Source organism: Blennius ocellaris (assembly GCF_963422515.1).
Source record: "Blennius ocellaris genome assembly, chromosome: 16".
NCBI lineage: Eukaryota > Metazoa > Chordata > Actinopteri > Blenniiformes > Blenniidae > Blennius > Blennius ocellaris.
The window spans coordinates 8,218,112-8,236,176 of NC_137665.1; the positions used below are offsets into that span (position 1 = coordinate 8,218,112).

The 18,065-nt window shown below is 39.3% G+C and overlaps 2 protein-coding genes across 3 annotated transcripts; one reads left to right on the forward strand and one right to left on the reverse strand.

Annotated features, from left to right (window-relative positions):
• Nucleotides 1–268: 268 nt before the first annotated feature.
• Nucleotides 269–3,398, forward strand: dexi (Dexi homolog (mouse)). 2 transcript variants are annotated; one of them, XM_080510783.1, is made up of 3 exons: nt 269–372; nt 686–1,171; nt 1,278–3,398. In XM_080510783.1, the coding sequence occupies exon 2, from the start codon at nt 808–810 to the stop codon at nt 1,075–1,077; it is 270 nt and encodes an 89-aa protein (XP_080366909.1). In that variant the 5' UTR covers nt 269–372; nt 686–807; the 3' UTR covers nt 1,078–1,171; nt 1,278–3,398. The 2 variants fall into 2 exon arrangements, with proteins under 2 accessions (XP_080366909.1, XP_080366910.1); XM_080510784.1 differs by having other exon boundaries at nt 347–1,171.
• Nucleotides 3,399–5,212: 1,814 nt separating this feature from the next.
• Nucleotides 5,213–17,951, reverse strand: ciita (class II, major histocompatibility complex, transactivator). The gene is made up of 22 exons (XM_080512185.1): nt 17,853–17,951; nt 15,699–15,749; nt 14,898–14,933; nt 14,698–14,766; nt 14,345–14,452; nt 14,207–14,266; nt 13,374–13,418; nt 12,547–12,732; nt 12,357–12,407; nt 11,144–11,257; nt 10,982–11,041; nt 10,661–10,878; nt 9,276–10,549; nt 8,558–9,094; nt 7,950–8,129; nt 7,792–7,863; nt 7,625–7,705; nt 7,435–7,518; nt 7,218–7,301; nt 7,033–7,116; nt 6,286–6,369; nt 5,213–6,206 (listed from the first exon to the last, which is right to left on the reverse strand). Exons 1-22 carry the CDS (start codon nt 17,890–17,892, stop codon nt 6,131–6,133), a joined length of 3,594 nt encoding a protein of 1,197 aa, XP_080368311.1. The 5' UTR covers nt 17,893–17,951; the 3' UTR covers nt 5,213–6,130.
• Between the last annotated feature and the right edge of the window lie 114 nt (nt 17,952–18,065).

The following is an 18,065-nucleotide window of genomic DNA, read 5'->3' on the forward strand; positions in this document are numbered from 1 at the left end:
TAATGAGTTTTATTTTTCCAGAAAAATTGAACAATTATAGAATTAGTCTTCTTAATATTCTGAGATGAAATATACATTGAGTGGAAGGATAGATAATTTTGAAAACTAAAGTAAAGTAGACAGGAAAGGAGAAAGGAGGGACTATTTGGATGTACCTTACGACACATTAGCAGTGACGTTTGAAAACAGCGACGCAGTCTCCCCAGGCCGCTACATACACTGATTGACAGCCCCTCTACGCCAATCATAGTGGAGCCTGGCAATCGCTGGGCCAATCACGGGTCGAGGCTTCCCAGTGCGTGAGCTGGACTGTTTTGATGCAGTGGCAGAAATAATGTTAGAAGATACGCTTAGCCATAAAACCCAACGCAGGTGAAGTGTTTTTATATGTTGCTTCTTTTTCTGGCACGGACCTTTGTGTGGGGTATCGACATTCCTTTGTTTGTGGAAGAGTTTGTTTTACGAGACCGCCGCATGCTACTGTTTTTAGCCAGAACCATCTGGCATGGCGTGAATTCCGCAAACCCGAGGAGCCAATGTCAAGAATCCGTCGAGCTAGCTAACATGATATTTTAACACCGTCCGCCGGTTATTATTAGCTATGAACGCATGACGAGTTTAGTGGCTTTGATGTGTTTCTTCTCCGGCCCGTTCAAATAAACTTCTAGTCCGTCACTGTTTGCAGGTCGGGACGAGTGGAAATGGACGCCCCTGTCCCATCACAACAGACAGATTGGTAGCAGTAACCCCCATCAACACTGAGACCACCACCGCCAGACCCCCAAACCGTGGCTCCCTTTGTCTTCTATGACACACCCAATTTATGCCCAACTAGATTCGGTGGAATCGCTTTTGGACGAACCCCCATATATGTTTTATCTGGGCCTGTTCTTTGTGAACGTCCTGATCCTCTACTATGCATTTCTGATGGAGTACATAGTCCTGAATGTGGGGATAGTGTTTCTGCCAGAGGACATGGACCAGGCGCTGGTGGATCTCGGGGTGCTGTCAGACCCAGCCTCTGTTCCCTATGACACGGACACTGAGCTGGATGTGTTTGAGGGTTACCTGGAGTGACTGCCAAGACTCCCTCATCAATGATGGAGCAAAGAATTCACCCCAAGTGGATGATAGTGCAGCCCCTCTCTCACAGAGACTTGACAATCAAAAGGTAAGCAGTGAAGGCACGAAAGTACTTTTTGAAGACTTTTTTTTTTTTCTCCCCTCTTTGGAAATGTTGGTAATATGCTTTGTGACTTCTGTGTCTTTGCTCCTAGACTGTCTCGACTCAAAGAAAGGTAGCTGGACAATAATATTCAACACCAACGGCCATTCAAACAATGGCTCCTCCATGGGAAGACCATTTACACTGTATATCCTGTGACTCTGCTGGCAGATTCCAGTGATGGACAATGGAGAGACAATTCAAGATTAAGAACTGAGTACAGTGTGCCGCAGGTGCAGAGAGACAGCTGTTCCCTTTGGATGAAAAATGAATGTCATCAGAGTTGTGGACCACGTTTCATGACCCTTGTGTTTCAGTCAGATGTTCGTCTTGAGATACAAACAAGCCATGCTTTTGAATCAAGCATCCCGATGTTGCATGATCTGGATAACTCCACAAGTAAATGACGTGATAGCTGAAGGTATGACACACTTGCAGTGGGACTTAACACAGGACTGGGATGCAGAAAAAGACGTTGTCTTTGGTGGGCATGTTGCATAGTTAATTAAGAAAAACTGTCTTGGCAATTTGTTTGAATTTGTGATAAGAGGATTCATCACTTTGCAGGTTCACCACATCTTGAGGCTTGATTCAAAGTGTCTTTCGAGGTAATCCATACTGTAAAAATGCTTCAGGGATGCATCACTCTCTCAGGAGCTCGGTTAGAATCTCTGGGCGCACTTGTAAAACGTCACATTGACACTGGACATAGGCTGCGATGCTGTAGGATGTAGAAGAACCCTGACTTTCTCAATTCATAGATCAGGAACACACCAGGTAGTAGTTTTCATGGTTCTCACTGTTACTGCATTAAAGTATTAAGCATATCTCGTAGAAATTGATTCTTTGATCTGGCTGTTAATTTAGGCTGGTGGCCATTATTAATTAGGTTCATGTAAATGTAATTTGTTTTGGAAAAATAAACATTAATATATTAGTTATGGCCAAATGTCTCAAGGTTCAAGAGTAGTGCCCTGTTTTGTTTTGTTTTGACATAATTTATTTGTTGCATGTTTGCAAGGTTGCAAGAGATTTAATGCATGCCAATAGTTGTTGTTGTTTTTTTTTTAACGGATTTTTAGTTGTGAAAATTCAGTTTTACTGTGTTTTGTTCTGTTTTAGTAAGTTTTACAAATGGCATCATTCAAACATCTAAAGATTTTTTTATTCATTCATGTCCCTGGTTTGAGTGTGGCTGGATAAAAGATCAAAGCTGCCGTGTGGTGTGAAGTTATGGCTCCAATTATAAACACTACGTCGTGGTACATGCTGCAGATCTGCCATGTAAACATCAGTTCATCGGCAAAACAGTGATTTTGGAAGGTGTCAAGAAATAATCTATATTTTACAATGATATAAAGTTTGCATTGATCAAACTGTGTATTGGTGTAAATCCAGTATTGTGACTGTCAACCAAAAAGAACTGAAGCAGCAAAGACGAAAAACATTTGAATATTTTAGTCTCCAACTCCGGTCTATTGCCTGACTGATGGAGCATCACATCCTGCAGGAGCCTTTCACCGAGATCTTTCTGCTGCACTAACTAACTGCTCACATTGCTATTTACACTAGTTAGCTCGAATGATACACTCCTGAATATTATGCCACAGACTCATCCTCGGTGACATTATACAGGCAAATCATAAGAAAGGTTCTTGACGAAATCTAAGAACAAGAATGTAAAAAAGAAACTTGCAAATCCCTCTTTTTCAAAAGATTGTACTTAACTTCAATTAGGAAGGATGGTGAGTAGCTGGTGACAAATTCCTTCTTGTCTTTTTTTTTTTTTTTTTGTATAAAGGTTGTCACTGAGCAATATTAAATCATTTTTAAATCTGTATGTAAAAAAGACCATCAGTTTATTTTCAACAGTTTAAAGATATATCTAAGAACAGCATTTGAATGACAGGACTATAAAGCTCAGGATCATACTTTTCATCAAATCTATCAAAACATGCTGTTTGTAATACGAAAGGTCTTCCTGTGTATATATAAAAAAAAATTCAGAACGCAAATGTGACCAAGCCAAATCATGATGGAAATGAACAGTGTTATCAAAATACCTGACGCTTGTCATTCCTCCACACCTGCCTCTCTGCAGACATGTACCTGCTCGAATACGCTATGGAGCGCAATAACCTTTATTTTCCAATGTGTATGTAATAAACTTCACTTGAACACCATCTTTAAGCCTCATTTCCACAGTTTATAGTGATCCTGTTCATCTCTAACTATTAATACTTAATCTGCATGGTTGAAGGCTTCTGCGCTCACCGGTGCCTGACAACTGTGGTGAGTCTTTACTTCTGCAAAGAGCTGGAGGAAGTTGCTACCGGATGGACAGAATTGTCTTTTTGTTTGTCCCAAGTTGGCAAAGCATGTCTGTAATACTGACTGCCAGCAAACACTGCAGGATCTGAGGCAGTGCAGATGAATAGATTGAGAGCCATACAGCTGTGAAGTGCTCGATTACTATATAGCTGGACGTGAATTTGTTAAAGTACAGAAGGAACAATTCATCTCTACATTTTTGTTTCCAGACCTGCTCAGCATTGGTGAATATTTTAATGGATAAGTAATGTATGAAGTAATATGTATGATGATATGTACAAGGACACATGAGAAAAGACTGTTCTACTACTACTACTACAACTACTACTACTACTACCATTTATCCCTTTTGCTTCTCCTATGGGACAGCAGAAACTCCCTCCATTGTGTTCTATACTTAGCAGCGTGGTTCCCCCCCCCCCCCCCCCCCCCCCCCCCCCCATCTGCTCCAGCTCTTGTGTCACAGTCCTGCTCCAATGGACCTCCCAGGTTTATTATTGTCTTTTGGTGTCCATCTGTGATCCATGTTCTCAACAAATTCAAACACCCGCTTGTGATTTCCTTCATGATGGTCCAGCTTCCAGGTTTCTCCTAGAGAGAGAGAGGGATATGGCTCATGCATCCGAGGTGACCATGGCAAGAAAAGTCCAGTCTACTTGTGTGTCTTGACCACTTGATAGCTGTCTGAATCATACAGGAAAACACAAGTCAGACAAGTGAACACCTGAAATGACCAACTTAAAACCAATAAACGGACAGCATACGGAGAAGGGGAATGGAAGAACAGGCAGTGCTGTTATTTTGGGTGTCATGCTGTGTTGACCCGGACGCCCTCAACAATACCAAGAAGTTTTGTATGGGTGAACAAAAAAGTGGAGATCCTATTTATAGAAAATGGAAGAAAAGAATCAAACTCTTACATATTGACATCAGCCATATGGATGAAGAAAATGAGGGTATGTAAGAGTACATGATTTTTAAACTTTGTGATTGAAGTAACTAAAGCAGAGTTGTCCAAACTACCACTTGCTTTGCACTTCTGAATTTTAACCCAAGAGGGAGCTACTGTCTTTAACAAGGTTGTTTCCCCCCCCCCCCCCCCCCTTTTTGATCAAAATAAGGGGTACGTTTCTGCTGGTAGCAAACAAGGGCAGAAATCACTTCTCTGAGCCCTTTTTGATATTTTTCTGATTCTGGCCCTTTGTGAAAAAACGTTTGAACACCCTTACGCCAGACATCAAAACAACTATATAGAGCACTTTAGAACAAATGCAGTTGCAGCCAAAGTGCTGTACATAAATAGACAAGAATCTAAAAAAGAGTAAGCAATAAAACAATAAAATAAAGATATATAATATAGAAGTGACATGTTTGACTGGCAAGACAACACCCAAAATACAAAATGAGTTGACTCAATGGCTCTCCAGCTTTTTACAGAGAGCATCACCTGAGGAAATGTTCTTGGCATTTGGCATTATATCAGGAACCTAATAACCTAATAAAATATAGGATCTTTTTCAAAGATGATATAATGTTTTATATATTCATGCTTTGTTTTATTCGTAAACAGTACAAAGAATGGTTAGTGCTCTCACCTCACAGTGAGAAGGCCCTAGTTCAAATCCAGCTGGGGCCTTTCTGTGTGGAGTTTGTATGTTCTCCCCATGTGTGCATGGGTTTCTCTTGGGTACTCAAGTTTCGTCCCACAGTCCTTAAAAACATGTACCGTGGCTTTCTGATTTCCCCAAGGGAATCAATACAGTTGTTTTAAAAAAAATTAAAAATTACTTTCCTCACCCACGGTATGCTGGGATGGATGGATGATTATTACTTTCCTCCATTTGCCACTAGAGGACACCAACGTTCACACACAGTTCATAAAATTAAAGCGCAATCTCTTTCATTAGTCACATCACTCTTTACTGTCTGTAAGGATGGCATGGTATACACACATGATAGATATATATCTATGCACAAATACACACAACATTGAGAGACAGAAATGCAACCACTGTTTAAGGTCAGCGTACATCAAAATGAAGAACAGGAACATGTGGAGAAGGAAGTGAAATTACATCTTCAATAAATAAACACACGGTGAGTAACTAGAAAACAAAAAAAGGGTTCATGTCAAATGAGACAGATTATTTACATCAAAGTGCAGAAGTGACAAACAATTTATAGTCAATTAATATGAAAACAGTATGGCACAAGAGATATTTCAGACACTGACATCACAAAGACATATATATTCGACTGTTACAGACCTAGAATAAAAAATATCAAACATTAAAAAAAAGTTTGTGCAAACGTACTTTTTGAAACGTGTACTCATAAACACACACAGGTGCCTAGTTCAAAGAATATTCCTTTCTTTGTCGCAGTGTCATCAAACTGATCAATAAATGGATGAACAAGCTGTTTGCTATCGCGCAATCTTTCTTTCATGCTTGTTACCATTAACACCTTGTGAGGAAAAAAAAACCCTGAAAACAAACATCGAATGTATTGCATAATGTAGACAAGTGCATAAGGCGAGTCGGGTAAAAACAAATGATGGTGAGGGTCTTCATTCTAATGACACAGGATGCGGTTGTCCTGCTGCTGAAGTCTCTCAAAAACACCATATGGAATACACTGATTCCACATCCTGTCACAACAGAAAAAGCAAAGTTTAAAAAAAAAAAGTTCAAGATGAAGAAATACGCTGAGTTAACGTAACAACTCACCTCAAAGTCTTGATTTTAGTGCATTTCCTCAGACTGGCTGCCAAGCTCTGTGCTCCAACATCTGTTAGTTTGTTGTACTTCACACTGTGACACAGAAATGAGATGGAAGAAAACTTAACATGCGTACCCCACTATCAGACTCAAACACAGAGCATCAATTCAACTGTCAGCATATACTATCATATACCATTCATTCCTCTGCTCTGTTTGTTGTGTGTTGCTGTTGAAATTGCTTTTGACTGAATCACAAGAACATGAAATTAATTGTTATCGGTCGATTTTGTAGCAGACATCAGTGTTTGTCTTGTCGTTATGAGATGTGGGTTGCTTCCTGTTTTGTGGGACCACGTTTATGAGGAACATGTATTTCTGGTATTTTTGCAAATGTAGCAGAAGATACCCTACATAATCAGACTGCTTCCACCAAAACTGTTTATTTATTTATTTTTCTTCACATTGGCAGAGTTCTTTGTGTCTTTTCCGCACTTTAACCCATCGATTCAAGTGTTATAGGCAAAATCTGGAGTAACTGCTGACCAATGGTAGTCCTCGAAGTCCACTTACAACCTCAAACAAAAAGTGTTAGCAGTTTGGACAACGATTTGACAAATTCTTCATAGGCACATGCTGAGCTCTGCCCCTAGTCCAGCACTATTACACACACAGGTAGGAATGCGCACACACACACGCACACAAACACACACACGCACACACACAGTGATAAATAGTTCCAAACAGTAAACTTACTCAAGCTCAGTCAAGGACATCATGTGTGGGAGGGCAGCTGCTAAACTCTCTGCCCCTTCGTCAGAAATCACATTACTGTACAAACTGGGAAAAACAAATAAGGAGAAGTGAAATTACATCGGTTTAACTAGAAGTGCCATTTCTAGGTATGTCGGCACATTCATGCATGCATCCAGATTACAAACCTTAAACATTGCAGTTTGGGCAGATCAGTCAGTGCAGTCACTAGATTTTTAACTCCCTGGTCCCCGACACAATTCTGTGACAGACTGGAGGAGAGGAAGAGAAAAGTTAGTCTAGAACCCAAAAAGTTAGAATTTCTAAGCATTTGTCACTTCGAACAGGCTTATCCCAGCCCCAGAATGATTAAAGTCAACTAGCAGGTAGTTTTAATGTACTCACTTGAGTACCTGAAGGGAGCAGAGTGAGACCAATGCATGTGCCAGTCCCTCTGTCCCATCGTCTCCAATCGTGCAGTTCTCTAGACTGAAAAAGAGAAAAAGCGAGTTGGTCAAGTACCACAAAAAAAAGAAGAAGTCCACTTTTGCAGTGAAAAATGCATTGAAAGAAAACTACAAATGCAGGCACTTACTCTAAGTGCTGCAGATTTTGAAGACCTGGCAGGAGTTCCCATAGCTTTGAAAGAGCCAAGGTGCTTTTTTCTGGACCCAGCCTAGTGGAAAGGAAAATGCTATTGTCATGTTTTATTCTGTTACTACTGAAAGATTAACTGGAATGTCAGATGTCAGATGAACTCACTCAAGCTCCAGCTTTTGCAGCTGCGTGACAGCGGGTACGCCTTCAGCCAGGATCGAATGTGACTGGCTGGAACTGCAGGTAAGTGTAACACACAGTTCATGAACCAGACAGAGAGAGATGTGGAGGAGAGCTGCATGTATCTCTTAATGGTGAATTACCTGTCTGATAGCCTCTTCTGTTGATGTATATCCACAAGGCTTGCCAGATGCTCTATGTGACACATCTGCGTGACCTTCAGAGGCTGGATCTCAAACTTGTACACGGCCTCTTGTAGGAGTCCTACTTCACCATTTTGCTCAAGCTGCTTCCAAAGAGTGATGACGTCAGCAATGCACGCTCTGGAGGAACCAAAATACATACATCATCATCTCATATATGACAATGATGATTGCATTTTAACAACTAGCGATATGTTAGGGATGGTTTTTTTTTCCTTCTCATCCCTAGTGCAAATAAAAAAAATTGAATGAGCAACTTATCACTATTATATTTAAGTTTCTTAAAATGTCTGAGACTGCTAAGACACTGAGGGTTCGTCATGTTGAAATGCAAGTTATGATCTTGTGCATTTGATGTGAAAATTAACCAAACTCTACTCTTTAAATACTCCAACACCAATTGAAATTTTAAGTGATAAGTCAATGTAATAGGGTGCACCGATTTTGAATTTTGATGGTCAGAAAACTATTTGAAAAAATGCTGACAGAAGTAACAAAAGACTTAAAAAGCAAATCATCAAAATTGAATGAGCATTTTGAAGCCTTACTTGTATGTGTTGATGTTGCATAGGCTCACTAGAGTTCGGAGTCCACAGATCTGGATCCCAGAGGCCACGAGATCCAATGAGAAACTTCTGTTTTCACTTCCAGGCCGTTCAAGAGCTTTCTGCAGTGTGAACACGTCTGGCGGTCCAAGTGAAACTCCATGAAATGTCAGAAATTCAGGAAGATTTGCTGCCAGGTGAGTTAGTAGCCGTGCACCCACAGTGTCCTTGCTTCTCTCTTCATGGGTAAAATTAGCCTCATGGATATAGTGGAAAACCTCAAGAACCTGTGCAGGACTCAGATTATCATACGAAAGATGTTCCAAATGTTTAGTTACTAAGGCCTGCTTTTTCACCACAAGATTCCTGATGGATGTCTCTGAAAGGGAACGAAGTCTCTGATGTTGGGCCTTGCTTTGGAAGAGTAGGCCCATTACAAATCGCTGAGTTAGCTCAAACTCTTCACTTTGCAGTCGTCTGCGGCCCCTTGTACCTGACTGAAAGGTGAGGGTCTGGAAAAAGTTGCGGTTGAACACGGTCCTGAGGAAGTCAAAAGTGTCAAAGGTTAAGAAAGTTACAGTGAAGGTGAAAGACAAACAGAAGCTGGAGTTGGAAAGGAAAGTGCTCCTTCATTATTAACTTTTTCCATTATGCATTAATGCTATGCACTCTATCAATTATATGTGGTAATTTAACACTTCAGATAACAGTGGATGTTTACCTTGACAAAGTCAAATGGACTGCTGCCATGTAACCCTGAAGAAAAGGGCTCGTCCAAAACAGAACCTGGCTATCATGGCCATTACTGGTTCCATCCTCCTTTTGTTTCACTTCATGTTTTCCTCCTTGTCCCTGCTTGTCACCTCTCAATACAAATGGGAGAAGGAGCTTTGTCCTGAGGCCGAAAGACTTCACTTTTTCAGATATGGCCAGTCCTGTTGGGAGCAGGGAGGTGTTGGCTTTGACCCCCTCCCAAGCCAAACAGCTGAGCTTGGACAACAGCTCGTTTTCCTCAACTCTATTTTCTTTAACTTGAGTGTTCTCCGTGTTTTTGTCCACTCTGTCTGCCTGTTTTTCATATTGTTTTGCCCTCCTTGCTCGGAGGGAGCGAGATGAACAGGTTCTGGACAGATTATTTTTGTCAAGCCTTGTCTCCTGTGAACTATCTAAATCGTTTGTTTGTGCTTCTTTTACACATTCGACAGATCTTTGTACTTGAGGTTGAACCAGGGAGTGAGTGCCTCTATGGCCTATTTCTACGTTCAAACAAACGGCTTGATGACAGAGTCCAGTTAGAGTTCTTGGTAGGACCTCCAAATTTTTTGTCTCCTCTAACACCAAGCACACCATTCGACACAGTCCTGGATTCCCGCAGAGGAGATGTAGGTAGATGCTGCTTCTTAAGGAGTTGAGCGCGGAAGATCTTCGTGCAGGATCAGTAAAGTATTTCGAAAAATATGTTTCTACATTTGTTGAGGTAAAGCCACACACCTCCAAAAGGCGGTCTGCACGCCGGAGCAGCTGGCTGGCAGTGCCTCTTGGCCGGCTGGAGAGCAGAAGGGTGCAACCTGGAAGTAAGACTCTCTGAAGGACAGCAGAGTAAAGTTGCCGAACTGTGAAGGCTGGTGCCTTACTGTTCTTTTGCAATGATGCAATAGTGTCTTTTTCTTGAATTTGAAGTAGAGTTTCATACTCCCGCAGCTCATCAAATCCATCAAAAATGATGAGCACACGTTGAGGTGCTGCAAGTATTTGAGTGTATATTGCCTCAGGGTCCACGCAGGAAGAAGCAAAGGTGGAGAGGCTGAGAAGGAGTGTCTGAAGGTTGTAGATTGGCTCTGTTTTATTGAGAGCTTTACCATCTAACAAGAAGATAAAGTCAAACTGGGGAATGCAGTCCCTCGTCCAGTCAAGACACAGCTTCTTTATCAGAGTGGTTTTGCCCATGCCAGTATCGCCAACCAGTAAAACGTAGTGTTTTGAGCCTACAAAGACCTGAGTGGGAAAAGAAAACCAGATGAGAACCTTTGTAATACAATTAGAACTTGGATGTTTATAGGGTTTATAATTACTAAAAGTACAGTAGGTTTAAAGTGACACTCTTACCTGACTCAGTTCGACCAAGCTTTTTTGCTTATCTGTGTCAGCCGAGATGAAAAGTTCCTTAACTGGGCATTTATTTAAGTTTTTCCCCGACTGGAGAATCTGTCTTTGGCTTACTGGCACATCCACATAATGAGAGGTCATGTTGAGGCCCACTTCCAGCTCCTCACATGCTTGACCAATGTGAGCTTTCGATTCACGGATGTAGTCCTTTACAACCTCTGACAAAGGAAAGCAGTTCAATACTAAAATACTTTTATACTAAACAGAAAATGCACTTTTTAGAAAATAGTTTCAGCATGTACGAGCTATGAAGTAACTTACGTGGCATTTCAAAGACTGTGGAAGGCTGACAAAGAGGTGTTTCCTTAAAAGGGGGTGTCACTAAAATGAAAAAAAAAAAAAAAGATATTTGGAACATGGTGAAATTGCAGTGGGATGAATCGTCCTCAGTCAGAAATGATAAAAATGAATTGTGATGCTTACCACTGCTGGGGTAGATGGGTGAGAAACTGGGGTGGGACATAACTTTGCTAGCCGAGTTGGACAGAGAGCCTGGTGGGGATGAACTCATCTGGACAGGTGGTGTGGAACCACCCACTGTCAGGACCAGAGAAAAAACATTGAGGTGTATTCCTAATTTCTCATACAAACACCTTGATGAAAGAAGAGTTACCATGTCATTACTCGAAAGACAATTTCAAGTATATAAAGAGAAGAAACAAAGCAATGCATTGGTGTCATGTCTATGTACTCTTAAAGACAAGAGCAAATTAGGTATGGTACAGGTCTGGCGTTAATAGCACTGTTTATGTATATAAGATACCTCTATTCTACTAACTGTGTGCACTTTCCTTGCCTATTCTACTAACAGTTTGCACATTCCTCTCCTTTCCTCATGTGTCCTCAAGAGCTGTATGCAACAAGTAAATTTCTCCACTGTGAGATTAAAAAAGGCAATCTTATCTTATCTTATAGGAGGGTGTGCCAGATGTGACCCATTTAGTTTGGTTTATGTTCATGCCACAAGGAGACTGACTAGTTGAACTTCTCTGCTCAACTCTACCTCAGACATAATGGTGATTTCTTAGTGCAAACTACAAATGATTAAGTTCTTCCTTTAGAATGTTTTCAAAACATTTCTATTTTACTCCTATTTCTATTCAATCTCAAAGAGATTTTAGCAGTGCATTCACATTTATATACATATCCACACCACTTGTTACAACATACCAGATTTGTATAAATTGTACTTGTGAGAATAGCTTCAATCCAGCGAAGTTTTTAGTTTTAATTTAATATAACACTTAAGGGAAACAAGTTTTACTGGGCTCATCGCTCGCCATTACTTTTGACTTGACAAATAAAGATTCACAAAACATTTAAAAATTCCAGCCCATGCGTTATGGAAGTAAGTGATGGACATCATTCATATCGAGTCATTTTGAATTTGGATGAATATGGCAAAAGTGATGACAAAGCTTTATGAAGTTTGCATTTGACAGATTCCTGGTGTAATTACAGTGCCACTAGTGTGTCAGCAATTGTCCCTTTTTTGGGCCACCTCTGGTAAAGCAGATGTAGGCCCCCAAAAGGCCGTCATTCTTTGACGTATGTCAGCTGAGTGTAATAAGTGCACTGTGGGGACCAACATTGGGCCAGACCCATTTTACTTTCTGGGAAGTAGATTTGAACTCACCTGGGGAAATAGGTGACACATATTGTTTGCGAGGTGTTGTAGGAGCAGGAACTGCAATTGATGAAAACATTAGGAAAAGTAGACGAACAATGTGAAAACAGACACAAATTAGAATAACAATGAGTTTAATTACATTGCCAGTAAAGTAATAAAATATTAACGTGTTAACAATGTGTATGTTATGACTCACCTAATATATAGGTAGGTGCTCGAGTAGTATTGGGGAGTGAAAGACTAATAACACCACGTGGAGGTGGTTCTGGGAGGGTAATAAACTGAATTGGGATTGGAGGGGCTGAATGGGATGTATAGAAATGAAGGGTTTTTGGCAATGTGATGGATGGAGTCTCTGCTGGGTTTGGACATTTGTCAGGGTCTGAAAAACAAGCAGAGGCAGCTGATAATCCCCAATAAATTGTGTTTTGTTGTCCTTGAGTGTATCAGAAATCAAGCCAAGTATTTCACTTTCAAATCAGGAAACAGTTAGTAATGCTCATCTCCTACCTAGAAATATTCACACTTCTGAGAAATAAAGCAGAACAGCTTGAAGCAATATTACTTGAAGCAAGACACTTTGTCTATTCATTCATAAGTGTCCTTTATCTTCTGACATCAAACTTCCTTTTTTTCCCATCTGGTTTGTTTTCAATTTCTCCTTTTTCCACATAAATGAACAAACCTAAGCAGTGATAAACAGAACCCTTTTCATTCATTAATCTAATGAACTGCAGTCAATTGCAATTTGAAGTGTGATTTCATAAAGGTGCACTGAGTAGTATGAACACGAAATTACTATCCATTACTATCAATACTATCCACTAATTACAACATACATATATAAAAATGCATAGTAGGCTGAGCTGACTCTAAATCAGTTACAATGACTATACTGCTCAACATGTAGTATTTCAGTAAATGTGTTTTTGCCATTAAATTCCAGAGAAGAGAGCCAAGAAGATGCAGATTGGGAAATAATCAGCTTCCCCAAGAACAGAACTGAGTTACTGTGACTCTCACCTTCAAGAACTGGCTCAGCCTGTGCCTTTTTAGCTTTTGATCGACCTGAAAGAAATGAAGAACCAACATCACAAGTTAAATTGAAACAGCTAAGAAATCTCTATTTAATATACTGATATTAAACTTAAGAGAATGTGATGACCCTTAAGACCAGAGATAATTGTGCTCTGTACTTTATTGAAATATATAATTTCATAACCACCAGAAGGCTTATCTCATTTACACACATGCTGTTTTTTGAAAATGTATATATTTGTTTGAATGTATTGAATTGCCATTTGTTTCTACATAATAGATAAATCAGCTACAGTACTGTTGCACTTTGCTGCAGGGTTGTTCAAAACTACTTATGTGGTATTCTTCCCATTTAAAAAAAAAACCCCAGTCCTGTTATTATCAGGATTTTCTCTGTAATATAGTTTGACGATAACAGACTTTACTGACCTAACTAATGATATGTGCAATTATTTGTTTTGACTGATGGACAATGCTACAGTGTTTGGTATGGTCAATGGCTATACTACTATTGTAAATTCTATAAACTACATATGAAAGTTTTATAAAAGAAGCTAATATTATAGTTAATATATTTCTTAACTGTGACTTTTAAAATGGTGAACTCTACTTTGAAGTAAAACTGATTAATATTCAAAGTTCTACTTAAAGGCTGCAGTGAAGATTTACTTTTAATACGCTGCGAGGCAAAACAAGCAACGCAACAAATTCTGAGATATGAAAACAGATTAATGACCAACAAGGTAATGTGACAATGTGAAGAGACATTACTCAAAAAGAAGTGTCAAATAGAGTAGTAAACGCTCTGGCTTGTTCACCTGTTGCCCTGTGGCTCTTTGCTCTTTTGTTTTCATCAGTGCACACTTGTGCGTCAGAAGCTGAAAAGAAAAGAAAAAAATTAATATAGTGCAAAAAAAAAAAGTCTGAATTGCAAAAATTGCATATTGTGCGTTTACGTCGTTGTCTTTTTCTCCTGTCTTTTGTTTCGCTGTTCATTTCAATTTTTTTTCTCGGCTGGTGATTTGAGAAAGGGCTGGGTGCTTCTGTTGCCGGGCAAGCCACACCTGGATTATTAGAGAAAGAGGAAGTAAATAAGTCAGAGAAGCAGCTACTATTACCATAAAGCATGTTTTCCCTTCATTGTTTTAAGTGCCAGTCAGACTACCTCAAATTCATTTTGTAGCCAAACTTCATTCCTTTCATAACATACCAAGATACTGAAAAGCGTAATCACTTTCAATAACTTATCATGAAAGTCCATGTTATTAAAACGAAAGAAAGGTGTCATGTGTCAAATATATATTCTCACCGCAAAAGCTGGGTTCCATTTCATTTAACCATGAATCACCAAGGAGAACATCTGGGTCGAGGTTAGAAACTGCATCAAGATAACCAGAAAACAGTTGATCTACGGATTTGTGAGAGTTTATGTATTCAAGTCATCTTATTGATGCATCGATGATACTCAAACATTATGTGACTAAAAATGCAGATTTAATGACCACTTACCCAAATAATCATAGTTCACAGATTCCAGTAGACTGTCTAAAACACAAACATTTACAATTATATAACAACACTTTTACACAGCAGTTTGTCTTAACTACTTTGGACTAATTATTCTGTTTGGGCATTCTGTGTCTGTCTCTCATTTCAGGCTCCATGACTTCCCCTCATCATGTCTGTTCCCTGCCCTGATGTCTTTCACCTGTACCTGAGTGTGTGATTTTCTGCACCTGGTGACCACGATGTGTGTGTGTGTATATATAGGACTTGAGTTCTGTTTCATGTGGTTAAGCTGTCTGTGCTTCTGGGTAGATAGTTGCTAAATGCTCGTGTCTCAGTCTGTGTTCCTACATTTCTGTGTTCCGGAGTTTGGACTTCCCAGCATATCTCCATGATTCTTCTGCAATCTTGTGGAGTTCAATTTTTTTTAATTATTTGGATTTACACTGCAGCAATGTCTGGCATTTTGAGTCCTCCTCTGAGCCAAACGCAACAATTATAGAGCAATTCGATGAGGGATTGAGTTGTGTCGTAAATGTTTAAGCTATGTTTAATATTTGATATCCTATTTATATCTTCTAAGGTATACAATATTTGGCAGATAAGAAGATAAGGTACACCCCTGTTTTTCCCCAGTGGTCTAACGAATATATTGCAGTTAATGTCATTATTTCTTCCAGCTGGCAAATTTCGAATTTCAGTCCAGTTCTGACCCACGAGCCATATGTTTGATTCCCATGTTCTACCCATTCCCCATGATGTAAAAAGTACTAAAAGTCTTTGAAAAGATGTCGCAGCACCAACCTGGTAGATCAAAGTCTGAGTAGTCCTGATCCATTTCCTGCATCATGGCATCTAGACACACACACACACACACACTTGTGAAACGAACTGGTTTACTATTGGGCACTACTTTGGTGTCACATGGCTACTGCAAAGATGGTCAAATCACATTATTTGAACTTAAATTATGGCAATGAGAAATAATATCCAATCTGTTAATGATTCTGAAATGCTATTGCAATAATGGGAACAAAGAACAAAAAATATTAACAGCATAAAATGCTAAATTGCTTTCACCTTAGCTTCGTAAGCTGCATGGCAGTTTGTTTTGTCACCGAGGCTACACTGTTGTTTTGACATGCTCTGGCCATTGTCATAGAAGACGCCAATCCTGTTTGTGCAGATTGACGATTGTCCAAATGTATCAGTTTATGTAATATATTCATTATGTATTGATTCATTATTTCTCTTGCTCATATATAACCTTTTCTATAATGCGCCAACAATCCTCAATCATTCTTTTTGACCTCAACTATATAACAGCCAAGCTGCACCACTGGGCTTTCAGATATTGCAAAATTGTGTGTACAGAAATATAGTACCTATGTTACTGTTGTGTCAAGCAGCAGAAAGAAATTGACAGCATTAAGAACACTCAGGAAATATTAAGCATCCAAGCAGAAAACACAAAATCAATAGTGGACAAATACAACTTTCACTAGGGAAGTGCTTAGATTTGTCCCACAAATAGTAAAGTAATTTAGCTTCATTTATACATGATCAATGTTGATAGAGTGAATTACAATGTGCAGTGTAATTCACAAGGTCTGAAAATGTTGTTGTTGTATATGATTGTGCCTGTTATTAACAGATACTGCAGTTAATTGTAGTGAGAGGACTTTCCTCAGCTGGAATCTCACAACATTCATTATCAGTACCCATAAGTCTTGTAGTACTTTCTGAATGTTATATTGCTTCTGTCTTTCACACTCTGACAAATCATCTCATTTTTTGCAGAACATTAGTGCCTCCATGGCATCCATGATTCTAGGTGCTATGTAGTCACATCAAGCTTGATCAGCCATATGCTCTGATTCAATAATAAAAAAAGCAAATAAAAAGGTAAACAGACAATTCAAAATCTGTGCTAACTTTTTCATCTATTTTGAATCTATTTTAAATTACCGTAATATGCATTTTACGTCAAGAAAAAGTTGTTGTACAAGCTGCATGGGTACACAACGTGTGAAAATCAAATGCAAAGACTGTTTCCTGTTAGATTAAGCTGTGTTTGCAGTGCCAGTTATTGATACAGCCCCTGGTTTTTGGCACACATGGCAACTTTACACTTGGAATGATATACAGCATGAAAAAGCCTCAGTTATGAGGAAGTTGGCAAATTAGATGAAACTCCCTGCTGCATGGTGTTGTTAAAAAAAAATTAAACCCTTAATAAAAACAATAACATTTGGCTACATATACCACAACAGAGTGCTATATTGTGAGAAATGATATGAAAAGCAAGCCCTGGAAGTTGCTGAGTTCTGTTCACAAACGTCCTATACATAGCAAAGGAAGTAATGATGAAATAATATTATAAATTATTTTATAAATATAATGTGTACCTTTTACACCACCAATGGGGGCAACCTTGTGATTTCACTTTTCATTCGACATTTTACCTGTATTTCCCAAGTCATTTACTCGTGCGTAATGATCCTTTGCTTAAAAAATGGTAGAAGATTATCTGCGTAAAGTTGTGCGTAAAAGTTCACTTGCTTAAATATGGCTCACTGCGTAAAATCACATGAGATAAATGAGATAAATATATCGTGTCATCGATACCTGACTACAAAAGGTTAATAATTAACACATTTTTTAATCATTGTTATGTCAATGATGAAAATAGCAGAAAGACACGTGCGTCCGGGGATTTTCAGGTCCACTGATCTCATGATAACAAAAATCCTAACTTTTGACGCTGTGCATGATTCATCAAAAACAAATGGAATTATTTCAATGTTAACCTTAGAAACAACAAGTGCATCGTGAATCAAAGAAGGGAATGAATCCCAAGGGAAAACCTTTTCCAATCCATTATTGCGCACTTTGGAAAAAAAAAAACAGAGAGACTGTCTCATCATCACACTTACAGGAGGATAGTAGAACGTTTACCTGCAAGGTCTCCTTGAATGTTGCTAACAAAATTCTCCATTCAACAAAATCCAGTCACGATAACCTCAACCAAAAGCTCCACTTGCATATCATCACGTTAACCACACTAGAGTGTGCGCACCAAAATTAAACAATGTGTTTTTACTTTCACTTTGCCTCATGCGCCTGAGCAAACCGTCTGGCGGTTTGAGCCAAGAGGCAAGAGTGAGCTGT

What these genes read in the sequence shown, in the direction of transcription:
- dexi (XM_080510783.1), top strand. Translation starts at nt 808, where the DNA reads ATGACACACCCAATTTATGCCCAACTAGATTCGGTGGAATCGCTTTTG.
- ciita (XM_080512185.1), bottom strand. Translation starts at nt 17,892, where the DNA reads ATGGAGAATTTTGTTAGCAACATTCAAGGAGACCTTGCAG. An exon ending in CTGCAAAAGCTGGAGCTTGA is followed by an intron (nt 7,706 to 7,791) that starts GTGAGTTCATCT and finishes CCTTTCCACTAG; the next exon opens with GCTGGGTCCAGAAAAAAGCA. An exon ending in TGCTCCCTTCAGGTACTCAA is followed by an intron (nt 7,302 to 7,434) that starts GTGAGTACATTA and finishes CCTCTCCTCCAG; the next exon opens with TCTGTCACAGAATTGTGTCG.